Raw genomic sequence first — 15,392 nt, forward strand, 5'->3', positions numbered from 1 at the left:
TAAAAAATATTAGGAGACCTGGAATAATAATAATAATAGTGGTAGACAGAACATGATTGGTAGTACTCGCATTAATATAGGTGCAATCAGCTGTGTTTCTAGACAGTAAGGGGCCCATGTGCAGTCTCCGTCACGGCCCCCTCCTCTCCATCCGGCGGCCAGCAGCGCACTGAGTCTATAGCGCACTGAATTCTATAGCACATGCTCAGGTGACCAAGAAAATGGCAGCAGCGGCCATTTTCCAGCCGTTTTTAACAGTGCAGACACCGGCGCTGTCGTGGGACTTTGGAGAGGTAAGTATAATGTAGGCGCAGGGTGTGCAGTGCGGGCCCCCCCTGGACCCAGGGGCCCGTGTGCACCACATACCCTACACCCATTGTAAATACACCCTGGGTGCAATGTATATTTGCGTAGTAGGAGCATAGCTAAGAAGGGAGCTTCCCATTGGTATTCCCAGTGAAAGCTGCTCGGGGCAGTAATTGCAGTCGTAAGCTGTGCACCCTGTGGAATCTCACTTTAGCACATGTATTCTGTCAGTTTAAGTTAAATGCTCAGAATATATAATACAATAATACAATCTACTCTATTGACTGATACCAATGATTCAAAGGAGAATAAAGTCAGATCCTAGGTGCTATACATAAATAAAGCAGTGCCAAATGTCACTGCTTAATGTCAGATTGTATTCCTCCATTGGGACCTCAATTCCTAGCGTGATACTACCAGGGGCACTGAGAGTGGGGGGGACCCGGGCTTGCTGCAGGGGCCTGGCGGGGGCCTGAGTCCGGCACAGCTCCCCCTCCCTCTTAATTCACAGCAGCCCAGCTCTTAAGTCACAGCAGGCTGCACTAGGAGATAGCAGGAGCAATCTACTATGCCTATGGGGGGAGCGATCATGCTGATCGCGCCCCCCCATTGGCTGTGCACCGGGCTGAGGATTGGTGTGGATGAGGAATACAGACTAGCACAATGGGAGAACACACAGCAGTAGGGATTGGGGAAGACAGATTGGTGGTGATGGGTGGGAAGACACAGTGGTGCGGGTGGGAGGGGACAGACTGGTGCAGATGGAGAATGAAAGAGTGGCACAGATGAGGGGTAGACAGAGTGGTGTTGCTGGGGGGAAGGCAGTGGTGCAGATGGAAGGAAACAGAGTGGCATGGATGCAAGAAGACAGGGCAGTGCAGATAGGGAAATACATATTGGTGCGGATGAGGGCATGCAGACTAGCACAGTTAGGAGACCACACAGCAGTAGGGATTGGGGAATATATAGCAGCATGAAGGCATATAGGGGAAATAAGTATACATGCATAGACAGAGTATGATAGTTTTAGCAATTAGCTGAATGTATATTTTGAATAAGATGGATGTATTGAGTGCGAAGGATGTTGGAACCCAGTGGGATTGTTGTGGTCTCTGAATGGGAAGATTGTAGGCATCATGTGGGATGTGTGTGCCATATAACTGCTCAGATCTCAGTTACATAGACTGCATGTGTGTATTCCAAGGAGCACACAATTCTGTGAATTAGCAGCTCCACCATTTTGTGAGTGACAGCAATCTCACTCTGTGAGAGTGCTGAATCTGCAGTTAACCACAGGGTGTGATGGCATAGCATATCTGTATTGCGCAAGGAACACGTCCATTAAGGCGTCAGCCTTAAAGATCGGAATTTCATTGCTTTTGTAAGTTTGAGTGGCAGAAAATTCAATAGGTTTTGTGAAATTTCATATCATGTCATATGAAGTGTATGTCTCCCTCTGTTAGCAGTAACAGAGGGAGACATACACTTCATTTGACTGAATAGAGTTTTACCGCTTGCTTGGCACTGGGTCTCATCGTTTTTACACCTTGGGAGTATATGATACGTCTTCATATTTAAATTGCTATTAAGGAATCTATTTACATTTATCAGTTGAGAAACATCCATCTAATTGTTCCAGTAAAATCGTTATCAGAACTACTTGGCATCTAAGAGCCTTTCTAAGAATTTCTCCCTATCAAGGGACGGAAAATAAGTTTATACCACTGAGTGTTCTAACCAGTTCCATATCATTGAGTATTTATTCAGACCAGTTCCATTTTTGTATTTACCCCTGATGAAGTCACGTATATGTGGACAAAATGCGTAGGGTCATCGCTTTGAAAACCATGCACATACCACATGAGAGGTCCACCTAAGAGCTCACACCTGTAAGGGTGTAGGTGGCAGATAACATCTATCCTTCTGTACTGGGGCAGGTTTACTAAAAGTTGTTTTATGCTATTTATGTATTGATTTGTATTGTAAATTGTTTTATATATTTTTACCTCTGTTGATATACCAGGAATAAAAAATTCAGGTATAAGAATTATGGGCTACCATAGGGGGCTTTTATTTTATGAATACTGTAATATCCAAAACATAAACAAATGGTGATTTGAAGAGTAACTAGAAGTTTGTGTTTGACCAACAGCTAATATTGCAAAAAATCCCCCTAACTGGTGGTATATATATATTCACAACCAGTCACCGGAACTCTAATGTATCATGAGCAATAATTATATCCTGCTGAGGTGCTCACCCTGGGGTATGAAACCCCTCCACTTTTGCAATGAAGCGGCACTCTCAGGCTTTTGATGAAAAAAGTTTTACTGCATCAGCTTATCAACGTTTCGGGGTCATCCTGACGAAGGGGGATGACCCCGAAACATTGATAAGCTGATGCAGTAAAACTTTTTTCATCAAAAGACTGAGAGTGCCGCTTCATTGCAAAAGGATATATATATATATATATATATATATATATATATATATTTACAATAAATTGATTAATGGAAATAAAATGCAAAGTATTCTGTGTCTTGTCTATACAAAATGATGGGTTAACAGTATGTTTTCAGTTCTAATGAAAAGGTCTGAGCGATACAGTTTTTTACCCCAGTTTTCTGATGATCAGAAAACTATGCATGCGCAGGACCCGTTCTTCACATGAGCAGAACAGGTCCTACGATCTTGCTCACAGATCCCCCAAGTGGCAGCATGTTTGACAGCTTATGTGGGGGGAGGAGCGGGGGCGTGCCTCGGCAGGTTTCCCAGAAATGGGGGAGTGTTGCCCCTGTTTTTTGGGAGAGCCGAGGCCAGGGTCTGCATCAGTGGATGCCGATTTTCTGGTCTCGCAAGCTGCCAGCCTGAGTAAGCTGAATTTTGTTGCCGCCATCTCAACCAATGGTCACAATGATGATCCGATTCAGTGTGTATGGACGCTGCATTCAGATCACTATTGCTGTTAGGAGCTGTCTGCTTCCTATAGAAGCCGGAATCGGTATGAGATGCTGGCTGCTGAATAGCTGCTGGTTCAAATACTGATGCTGGAAGCCAGAATGGTACAAAGTCCCAACAGGGGCAGGTAAGTACCCTAGTACTCCCCTCCCTTAGTGGTGCCTAATCCTAACTCCCCCTTCCCGCACCCTAAACCTAACCCTCCCGGGAGGGGGGTGCCTAACCCTAACCTCCCCCCAGTGGTGCCTAACCCTACCCCCCCTTCCCTTAGCCTAACCCTAATCCTCTCTGAGGGCTGTCTAACCCTAATCTTCCTTCGGGGTCCCTAATCCTAAATACCCCATCCCTGGCTAACCATGCATACTTACCGCCGTTCGGGATTCCGGTGGTCGGGATGCCGATGCTGGTATCCTGATGTCCTTTGAGATATCGACATCGGCATTATGCCGGGTGGCGGGATTCTGGTGTCAGTACTGTATTTCAACTGCCGGCATCCCATCTGCCGGCATAAAAACTGCTTCCTATAGACGCCTCCTGCAGTATTTAAATATTTGCTGGATGGTATTGCACAGCCGCTTCCTTGCACACTTTCCACATATGAATTAGATCCTCAGTACATACACAGTGCAACAAGACATGAAATCATTATAAAAGCATACTTACAAACACAGGCTGCAGCAATTAATCTGACGGCTGCATATGGCGGTTCACAAGATGGAAAGATTGGTTGTACTATGTAGTTAGCAAATGTAATTGCAATAATGGCCTGTGTAGTGGGCTCTATGATTAGTAACGATGACCAGAGTCTGATGAAGGCAATAAATCCTCCAAAGGCTTCTAGGATATAAGCATAGCTCGCTCCAGACTTCATGACAGATGTCCCTAGTTCTGCATAACATAGTGCTCCGAACATGGAGAAAACTCCCCCTAGTGTCCAGATCATGAGGGACAGTCCATAAGATTCACTATACATCAGGACACCCTTTGGAGACACAAAAATCCCAGATCCAATCATATTGCCGACTATTAAGGAAACCCCGTTGAACAATGTGATTTCTTGCTTCATCTTCATTTTATCATTCATATTGTTCACAGTTTTTCCTCTGGAATCTACTTTGTTGATTTTATTTTTTTCCCCATTTTGCTTAGAGCAAATGAAAGTCCACGGTAGTGACATGTTTTGTTGATTTTCACGGCCTGGGCTGGAATGAAAGGGACAGAGGAAAGAAAAATGTTAGCCCCATTCATAGGACTCTCCATATCAGTATTTCACATGTTACATGAACCTAGCTGAGAACATGCAGGAAATTTCAAGAAGAGATGTGCGCCAACCCTGGTTTTGGATCTGGATTCATCTTCATGATTTGGTTTTGCAAAACCACCCTCACATGTCTTAGTTTTGGATCTATATATTTTTTTTTTTTTAAAAACAACAGCTAAAAATTATGTAATTTTGACCTGTTTACATGCAATCCAAAACACGAGTTTGGTTTTAAAATCGGAGTCCCGAATCGCTGGAAGATCCGTACCAGGGCTCGTTTTGACTCGGTACCCCAATGTGATTCCGAACTCGGTTCGACTCGGAACTCCTAAAAGTCTCAATTTACTTCACCTATCAGTTAGCCAAGTACCCAGACTGAAGCAATATAAATTAGGATTTCTAGTCCCCTGATATTAATTAGTCTCTGCCTCTTGCATCTAAAGCCTCTCTCTGTGCAGCCTCAGAACCCTATTCAGAATGCACTGAAACCACCAAATATCAAGCTGCCTGTATGTGGTTCCATGGTCATTCCTATTACCTATCCTCCCCCCAAATACACATACCTTCACTGTTCGTTGGGACTGGCATAAATTGGTGTTTAAAATCATCTATTATGTCGGTGATCTGCTGCGATAAAAAAATTATAGTTTATGGGGGCTTGGGTACAGGATCCCAATGGTCAGATGCCAATGGTCAGAATACCAACAGCGCCATCAGGATGGTATTTTAACACAAATCTTAACTCTATCCCACCCTTCCCACAGCCAAACCCTAACCCTCCGCTTCCACAGCCTAACCCTCCCCCTAGTGCCTAACCCTAATCCTAATACTTACCGTTGGAATGTGTCAGGATTGTGACTGTCAGGAAATCGCTGTCAGTATTTTGAGAAGTGGCGGATTTTACCTAAGAGCTGCAGCCCCCCATTAAAAATTCTGCCACCTCAGCTACAATGTAACTGACAGTTGTTTCCCATTGAAAGCGCCAGAGCCGTGTCTAGACTTTTTGGTGCCCTGTGCCAGAGAGAGCATTGGCGCCTCCCCTTTCCCCACACACTTTTTAAATAGAGACATAAGATATTGCACCTGAAAAAGAGCCATGGCCTCATGGGGAAGGACCAGGGAACAGATACGGGCGGCCAGGAGATGTTGGGGTTAAAAGAAGAGGGATCTACAAGTGAGAATGATAATACACAGGAATATTGACAGTCCCAAACAGCGCCCCCTGCCCTGCGGTGCCCTGTGCCATGGCACTGGTCGCACTACCCTAGTTACGGCCCTGAGAAGTGCTACCTGCCAGCCATGCACAGGACAGGCAGCCCGTGTGGGAGGTGTTTTCTGCGCCTGGGACAGCCACTCCAGGCTGCAATTAGCAGAGAACAGCTTCCAATGGAAGCAGTTGCTCTGCCTTTTGGCCAGCCCTACCAGGCTTCTAAGGGCTGCAGCCGATGCAGTCCCTAGAAGCTGGTGTTATGCACTAGTGCGGCGCCACCGCTGATTGTGCACATGCGTCGGTCCCGGCAGATCCATAGCGCAGGCACTGGGACCCGGCTGGCCGGACCTGCAACAGCGGCACCGCTCTCATGCAAGAGGATAGGAGCCGTTGCTGATTGTAACCATCACCATTCTGACTACATTCCTTTATGGGGCCCCAATGCCACAAATGAGAGTTAATCTTCTAAAGCTTTTTCAGAAGTGTACGAAACCTAAATATATAAAATCCTCAGTTCACAACACAAATCACATTCTTAGGGCAAAGAGAGAGTCAATTTTTATTCCACTAGGTTTGCCCCATACAATGGCCTGCAATTGTTCTTACAGAAACTTGAACTGTAATGCCAGACAGCGAGCTGTGGTTTGAATAAATGAATTATATATTATAAAACAAAATACAAGTATATACATAAAACCGTTTTAAGGAAAAAGCATCTTAGAAGTTATTTTACCATAATTCTGTATTTTCTTCACTGTAGAGGCTAATTGTAGAGACTAATGTAACATGAGTGCTGCCTCATGCGTTTGGCTATCTTCCACCTTTCAGTATTAATAGATCCACAGCACATCTAGACTCTATGCCAGTACAGTGTATTGATGCGTGCTTTCATATCAGCGTTCGTTTAAATATGCTTAGCCCTCCCCCATAATAAATAAGTTATAATATCTCCCTTGTTAACCAGTTTGATTTTATTATAGGTAAGGTAACTATACTGCCTTCCTGCACTGCATCAGCAAACTGTCATTGGCTAAATAACATAAGGAAACAAATCCTCATTATTATCCTGCTCATTAGCTTGATACAATCCTGCACTTTTCCCAAAACATCCTACTTACATGGAATGAACAGGGAGATATTCAGCACATAGGGGGGTAGATGTATGATAGCGGCACTTAACGTGCCGCTATAGCGCTTCCCGCTTCACCTCTTTACTGAGGCGAAGCAGGAAGCACTACCAATGAGATGTAAGAACATCTCATCGGCTGGAGAGGGAGAGCGTTAACTCCCCCCTCCGGCACTACCCGCAAGAGACCACAGCGCATCAGCCTAGTGCTGATGCTCTGTGTCTCAGTCCCGGCCGGCTCCACTGAGCATGCGCGGGATCTCACAAGTATCGCGAGATCCCCGCGTGCAGCCCTGGAGCCGGCAGCTACCGCAGCAGGGACAGCGCTATCCCTGCTGTGGGAATAGGATAGCGCCAGGCTGTAGCTGTCGATAACGACAGTTACAGCGGGCTGAACGGTCAGGTGATCTGACCATTCGTACATGGCCCAGGCTATGTCCCTGTCATTTACTGCCCAGCCCCCCGATCATACATCGGGGAGAAGCGGTATGAGCGCACCTTACGTGAGCTTATACTGCTTCTGGGCTTCATACATCTCCCCCAGGGTTCTATTTACTACAATCCGCATTTGTAATGCAGATTGTACTTTGATATTACCGACTGAATTCGCATTGCAAATTCAGGCAATATCACAGGGATTTACTACAAGTCCCTTGCAGGGACAGAGCTTGCGAGAAAGCTCTGTCCCTGCGAATACCATCCGCACACTAGTCACAGTATTTTCGCAAAAAAATACCGTGACTAGTGCCCGGTGCATGCGCCGACCGGCCGCCGCTTCTACCCCCCGGTGCTAAGCCCCACCCCGTCGTTAAGCCCCGCTCCCCGAGATCGTGGACCCACCCGCAACCCCCCCTCTCCCTTAATTACACTTACCTGCATGATCCGGGCCCCGGTGATGTCTTCCATGTCCTCCAGTCAGGTGATATCCCATACTGCACTGGGACCCGATCACCTGATGACCGGGCCGCAGTGCAGCATCGGAGCCCAGCTGACTGGAGGGGAATCATCACCGGAGCCCCGACCACCGGTCCCTGGAGTCAGGTAAGTTAATTTTTTTTTTACTTTTTTTTTTTTTAACTTTTTTACAGTGTATCAGCGTGTGGTCTGTTTAGACCACACAGTTGATTACTGGGGCCGGCTCCGGGCTCTGCTCTCCCCGTTAGAGCAGGGCAGGAGTCCGGTAACTGGGGGAGACCCTGGATAACACCACCTCCAGGTGGCGTTATTATCACAGGGCTTTCACCGTTTTTTTTCACAATTTATTTTTAGTAAATTTGATCGGATCACATTTCCCATTACAATTATGGGAAATGCGATCTGCTTACTAAAAATAAGTGATACTTAGGGGTTGGAGTAGAATTTTAAGAATTCTACTCCAATTGCCCTGTAATAACTATAGGTGATACTAAAATAATGTGAAAAGGGTGTGAAAACACCCTTTTTCACTTTATTTTAGTAAAAATAATGTTAATAAATAGAGCCCATCATGCTGAACAGTAACGGAATCACTTAGGGGTATATTTACTAAAGTGCAGGGTTTTTAGAAGTGGAGATGTTGCCCATAGCAACCAATCAGATTCCACTTAACATTTATCTAACACCTTCTACAGATAATAGCTACAATCTGATTGGTTGCTATGGGCAACATCTCCACTTCTAAAACCCTGCACTTTAGTAAATATACCCCTTAATCATTGTTCTTTAGTAACCATACAGCGATGAGCCCATTACAAACAACACACAGTAGTTATAAAAGACTAAATATTAAATATAAAAGTCGTTCCTAATACTACATACAGAGATCACTCCTTAGTAATTACATTTAGTATTCTTTTATATCAGTACTTACCCGTCGTTGCAATACTGTATATTCTGCAATGAGTGATCACAGTATTAATCTTACTTCTGCATTATAATGTTATTTATACAAACAAAATGGAACGTCTGTAAAAAAATAAAAAGCAATTAGTTCTATAAAACACAGTGACTAATATTGTATGTCATCTTATGAAAGTCAGCCAGCCAAACCTACCTTTGCAGTTATCAATAAGTAACAGTTTTGTTCTACTGGAACTTTATAAAAATAATGTAGATTTCCAGGTGTGAGGCATCAATTAAAAGTACAGGGAGAGTTCCTCTATGTGCTGTTTAAATAACAGTATATTGAAACAGGCAGCTGAGGGTTTTCTTGGTAAATGATACGGACATTACTTTCTTGTCAGGAAGCCACAAGTCCTCTGGTTTATTTTAGTCTGTATGTACTGTATGCTAAACACAACAACACAACTGAATGCAACTGACTCACAGTTCTTAGGTTACCTGTGCAGAGGAACAATGTATATTATCATCTTACAAGTGAGAAGATGTGTGAAATATTTGTCTTGTACAATGTTTTGCCGTGCAATATGACACGTTTCTCCAATGCAATCTGGCTTTAAGTGACCTTAGTCCTAATCAACAATAGCATCCTGCAGAATGAATTGACTATCATCATCCCAACGCCATTCAAACTATAAATTCGGTGAAACGCGCATTTACAAATAAAAACGGTTGTGCTGAATTTTCCCATGGACAATATATGGTTGTGCAATGTTGAATGTTTCACCACTGGAATTTTGTTTTAAGTGATAAAGATGACAGCACCATGCAGAATGAATTGACTGTCATTGTACCAGCCTCATTAAAATATATATTCTGTTAAACATGCATTAATACATTCAGGGCCGGATTAAGGCTTGTGGGGGCCAAGGGGCAACTAAATTGTGGGGGCCCCCTGGACCCACCCGGCAACGGTGACCACGCATGTGCAGTCAGCAGTACTACGCATGCGCAGAAGCCCCGGCAGCACTCCGGGCACATTGCAGGGATGGAGCCCCTGTCCATGCGTGTGCCGGTTGTTATTCTACAGGTATGATGGCATCTTGCAGTGCAATCATGGGCGGTAATGTCATGCCCATATCGTATTGCAAATGCGATAATTAATAAATTGGCCCCCACTGCCAGGGGCAAACGCAGAATTTTGAGTGGGGGGGGAGAGAAAGAGAAGAGCGGAGGAGGAAGTTGGATAGAAAGGGAGAGACAAAGATAGGGAGTGACAAGGAGGGAGAGAGGGGAGGGAGAAAGGGAGAGAGTGAGACAGACAGGGAAGGGAGTGCAAGATAGAGAAGAGAGACAGAGAGGAAGTGAGAAAGGGAGAGAGAGGCAATGGCTAATTAAATAACCCCCAGAGACAGAGAAGTCATGAGTGACAAAGTAAGAGAGAGAGAGAGAGAGAGAAAGAGAGAGAAAGGACAGAGTGCACACACACACTGTACCTGCTGTAGGATCAGATCAGGCTGGCAGTGCAGTGCTTTGCTTCTGAATGATGTGGGTCACTTAATTAGGCTCCACCCCGTACCCATTCACCTGTGAATCGCGGCAACGAGGGGGCGGGGCTTCCATCGTCAGCTATGATAAGTGTGCTCAGCTGTCACTGCTGCTGTCTGCTGCCGAGTGGAACCAGCCAGAGAGTGTGCAGACTCCAGGATGCTTGCGGCAGTGTGGGGGCTCCCAATGTGTGTGTGGGCCCCTGGACGACCACCCGTCCGCCCTGCCTATAATCCGGCCCTGAATACATTTAGCGGTTAATGACATCCTGTGAAATGGTGAAGCAGAAGTGGAAGTCTTTAATTATATCCCTGGAACTTCACTCCTCTGTGAAAGGTCCTGGCACAAGACTTGATTCAAGTTCATTTTAATGAAACATTGCTCAGTTCTAGTGCCTCAAATAGTTTTTATAATTGTATGTTCATTTAATTCCAGGAATGTAGTATATTGCCAATACCATGCCACTGGCTACTGTGGTAGGCCAGATTACCTACAAGGGGGATGCAGTCAGGATGCCGATGGGCGCTATCCCGCCCGACGATATCCCGACACTGACATCCCGACACGGGACTAAAGATAGGTGTCGAAATCCCGACGTATATCATTAGCCCCACTACAAAATCCTGACACCTGGCATACCGAACGAAGGTAAGCCGGGCGTCTTAGTGTTTAGCCGGGGGGGGTTTAGGTTTAGGGACCCCGGGGTGACTTAGGGTTAGCCACCCCCCGGGAAGGTTAGGGTAGGGAAAGGGGAAGTTAGGGTTAGGCACCCGCCCCCCGGAAGGTTAGATTTAGTGTGCAGGGGGGGTTTAGGTTTAGGCACTAATGGGGGGAGGTTAGGGTTAGGCACTAGGGGCGGAGGCTGGGGTTAGGCACCACTAAGGGAGGGTTAGGGTGGGGAGAGTAGAGGGTTAGAGTACTTACCTGCTGCAGTCGGGATTTCAATCCGTCGGTCTGCGGCTGTCGGTATTTGATCTTTACATACCGATTCCCTACAAGGCAATTGCCTAGGTTCTAGAATAGGATATGCAATATGCAGCCATCCTGCTGTAGTGGGACTACACATACCAGCATGCCCTGTCACAGCTGCATCTTCAGGGCCACATGTTGTATACCCCTGGTCTAGAAGTAGGGCTGTCCAGTACATTGTATGAGATATAGATTTAAATTCAAATGTGCAATTAATATTAATAACAATTTATATTATTGCAGATACATACTAACATGAGAGGAGAGAGAATATGTTTTGAAGAAGTTTATGGTGGTCAAAAATTGTATTTTACAGTACAGTGTATGATGATGACCAGCATCCCAGCTGGCCACATGGGTTGCCATAAAACAGTATTAAAATGGTATTTCTATTTTCCTAAAAAAAATTATGCAATTGTTTCTACTTTTGTATTTAGAGAGACACATATAGGCTGATAGTATATGGGATGTACACACCTACATAACAATAGCCACACCCACATAGCACTAGTCATAGCTCCACCCCTTCTTACAATAGGCACTAGATTATTTTCATGTGGCCTCAGCAGTCAACTGTTTAATTTCCTTTGAGGAATCTCATCCGGTTATCTTAACTGTAGTCAGCTGATGCTAGAGTCATGAATTACATTACTTGACCATTCAGCCTCGTCTATGTTCTAGTTTCCACAAATAGTTTTGGGTGGCCTGATCCAAATCCCTATTCTCCTAGTGTCCTCACTCAATAGGCAATTAATAATTATTTGAGGCATCTGTGCACACAGGGTGGGCTATTTTTGTTTACTTACTTATTAGTAGTTAGTATTTTACTTGCTTTAAAATTCAGGGTTCACATTTTATGGACACCAAGGAATTTTAATTATTTAAGCAACTGTAGAGAATGTAACCTAATCCATAACCAGGAACTGGTGACATCAATGAGAATACAGCCAATCAATTTGCAGATACAGTACCAGTAACCATACCTCCCAACCTTCCCGATTTCAGTGGGACAGTACCGTTTTTCTGATGTCACTGGTGCATAGTTAATTGGTAGGTTCTATTTGTACTGATTGCATTGGTTCATGATACATTTATATGCCTCATTCTCAGTGATTCGTACTGGTTTATGATGAATTTATATGAACCATTCTCAGTGATGGTACTGGTTTATGATAAATTTATATACCCCATTCTCAGTGATATTACTGGTTTATGATAAACTAGCTGGAGTACTCGGCGTTGCCTGGGATTTTAAGAATGTTTGTTTACACATCATCCACTAACCAACCTCTCCTCATGAAAAGTGTGACAAACATCCCCAAGGTCTTTGAAGGAAGTAGGACCTGTAACGATGTAAAGCAAACTTCGTAGATAGAAGCATTCAAAATTTGTAGGATGTACAGTGTAAAGAGCTTCTGTTGCTCTGATACCAGGATGACTATCTACAGCGACTTACTGTTTTCTGTGCAGAAAAACTTTTGGAGAAGCATTCCCTGTGTAATATTTTGGCAGCTCACAGTACAGCAGGGTCCTTGCAAAGTCATCATTTGACACAGTTGGAAAAAAGAAGTGAATGTTGTTGCGTAATTTGGTATAGTCAGAGAGCTGAGAATGCTGGGAAAGCCTGCTAAAGCTCTCTTCGATAATAAACATTAAGATCATGACAAAACATGACAACACAAAACGCTTGCTCCGAGGCCCTACCCACATGCCGAGAGGCCCCACAATGAGCGTCCAGCAAAAATGGTGTTTTTTAATTAATTAAAAATTAACAGTAATTAATTTCCATTTAAAAAATTTTTAGTTGCCTCTGCCGTGTTTTAATACGCTAGTATGTAAAATGTCACGATCTTCGCTTGTAAACTGTGGATTTGTATAAAAAGACAGACGTGCAGAAGGACAAATTTTCGCTTTTATATAGTAGAGAAATAGAAAAGAAAAAATAGTAGAGAAGTTAAATCCTTTTGAAATTCCGTACCTGCCTGTAGAGGGCGAATGCTATGGAAAAATTGTGGTGTTTCATTCATTAAAACTTAACAGTAATCAATTTTGATTTAAAAATTTTTTAGTTGCCTCCGCTCGTGTTTTAATACGCTCGTATGTAAAATTTCACGATTGTGGCTTGTAAACTGTGGATTTGTATAGAAAGCCAGAAGGACAAATTTTCGCTTTTATATATTAGATTTATATGACCCATTCTCAGTGATGTTACTGGTTTATGATACATTTATATGCCCCATTCTCAATGATGATACTGGTTTATGATACATATATGCATCATTCTCAGTAATGGTACTGGTTTATGATAAATTTCTATTCCACAATCTCAGTGATGGTGCTGGTTTATGATAAATTTATACTGCTGCATTCATTCAATTTCATGTTATACAGTACAATACACGTCTTACATGTATCCTCATCATGAAACCTCCATCTTGATACGCTATTTGCAGCGCTGTCCACATGTCCTTTACTGACTCTTTCCCATATATTATAGAGTACATATGTTGCTCTACACTTAAGCCTATGATTCCCATGACTCTTTCTATATCATCTGGGCTTGAATATGCGTCTGGTTCTACAGTGACCTTCCACAACCTTTTTATGCTTTCATTGCATCTCCATAGCAAACTTCCAGGTTGTTTAATTTTCTGCACCTTATAGCTTAATAAACCCCAATATTGGTGTAGTCCTGTATTTATGCTTCTTACATACTGTACATAACTGTGCAGCTTCTGTACTTTAATCAGCTTCACTCTGCTATACTATGCTGAAAACACTCTGTGCTGCCTTTACTGTGTTCTTATGAAGCTTTTGTGCACTGACTAGCTTCTGTGTTGACATACTGTTCCTCACTCTGTGTTCTTATGCAGTCTACACTACACAAGCACCTAAGAAAGTGTCTGTATGTTGCTCTGAGCGTTCTAATAACTTCTATGTCTGGGACCTTGGGTGCCTGGGCCCATAAACTGTTGGAAATTATGTGTGTACAGGTGTTGATGTTGCAGAGTAGTAAGGCACACACCAGCAGGTGACTCAAACTTTAAACAGCCCAGTTACTTAACAATGATAACACATACAGTACAATTGCGCTAGAACCAGCGGGGTGCACCTATAATCCCAGAAAGTGAAGGCCACAAAGACACCTGGAGAGTCTGAATACAAAGCAAAGTTCAATAAAAGCGCCCCCACTGTTAGAGAATAAAGTCAGTGGTATGAGATTTAGTATTGCTTCCAGATACTGGTTACCCTGGTTTCAAGTTCACTGATGCAAGGTTTTCTTAGTCCCACATTGATGTAGTATTTAAAGATGCACTCTGGCTGTTTCTTAAATGAGATGATGGCCTCTCTCACAGCTTCTCACCCGGAGCGAATCTACAAGCCCATCAACAACACAAGATGGCTGACATCACGCACTGTCACCTGACGGCTCCACGTCTCGCTTAAGCAGTGACAGTGCAGCGTGCTGTCCGAATTAGGTTAGTTTATATTTACCTTTGGACGTTCAGGATCTTCACCCCGAATAAGAAAATAATATGACCCCCTAACCCTAACCCTCCTTTAGGGGTGCCTAACCTTAACCTCCCCACCAAACGCCTAACCGTAACCCCCCTCTAAGTACCTAAACCTAATCCCCCCCTTCCCTGCAGCCTAACCCTAAGTCTCCCGGGGGGGTGCCTAACCCTAACGTCCCCCTGGGGGTGCGTAACCCTAACCCCCCCTTCCCCTAGCCTAACCCTAACCTCCCGGGGCGTGCCTAACCCTAAGTTCCCCCCCGGGAGCCCCTAACCTAACCCTCCCCCAGCGCGGCTGTCCGCGCCCGGCTAACCTTCGTTTGATAAGCCGGTGGTCGGGCTCCTGGCGTAGGTCTAATGTCAGGCGTTGGGATTTCGACGCCTGTCATTAGACACTTGCCGGGATTAGACAGTCGGGACGCCGGTGGTCGGGATTACGTTCATCGGTTTCCCGACTGCTTCCCGTTGTGTGCTCAGGGCTTCAGGCACTATGTTAAAAAAAACACTGTGTTGTGTGTTCAAATTTCAATGATTGGGAGAGATATGAAGGGAAGCGCCACTGCTTGTAAGGCCCTCTATCTACAGAGGTAGCTAATTTTACCCAACATAAGGCGTGATCAGACATGCATATCGGTTCGATTTTAGAATCTGAAACAAGTGGAAACATGAGTTCTGACATTA

The 15,392-nt window shown here is 44.3% G+C and overlaps 1 protein-coding gene across 1 annotated transcript in view; it reads right to left on the reverse strand.

Annotated features, from left to right (window-relative positions):
- LOC148524929 (Y+L amino acid transporter 2-like) overlaps positions 1-8,783 on the reverse strand; it is a 71,119-nt gene extending 62,336 nt beyond the window's left edge. The window contains exons 1-2 of the mRNA XM_088471393.1: positions 8,711-8,783; positions 3,928-4,466 (exon numbers count right to left, since the gene is read on the reverse strand). Of these exons, the coding sequence (XP_088327519.1) occupies positions 3,928-4,441 (514 nt within the window). The 5' untranslated portion in view covers positions 4,442-4,466; positions 8,711-8,783. The remainder of the gene's footprint in view (positions 1-3,927; positions 4,467-8,710) is intronic.
- Between the last annotated feature and the right edge of the window lie 6,609 nt (positions 8,784-15,392).

The sequence above is a fragment of the Taudactylus pleione genome, unplaced genomic scaffold, assembly GCF_031769625.1.
Source record: "Taudactylus pleione unplaced genomic scaffold, aTauple2 ptg000114l, whole genome shotgun sequence".
Classification (NCBI taxonomy): Eukaryota; Metazoa; Chordata; class Amphibia; order Anura; family Myobatrachidae; genus Taudactylus; species Taudactylus pleione.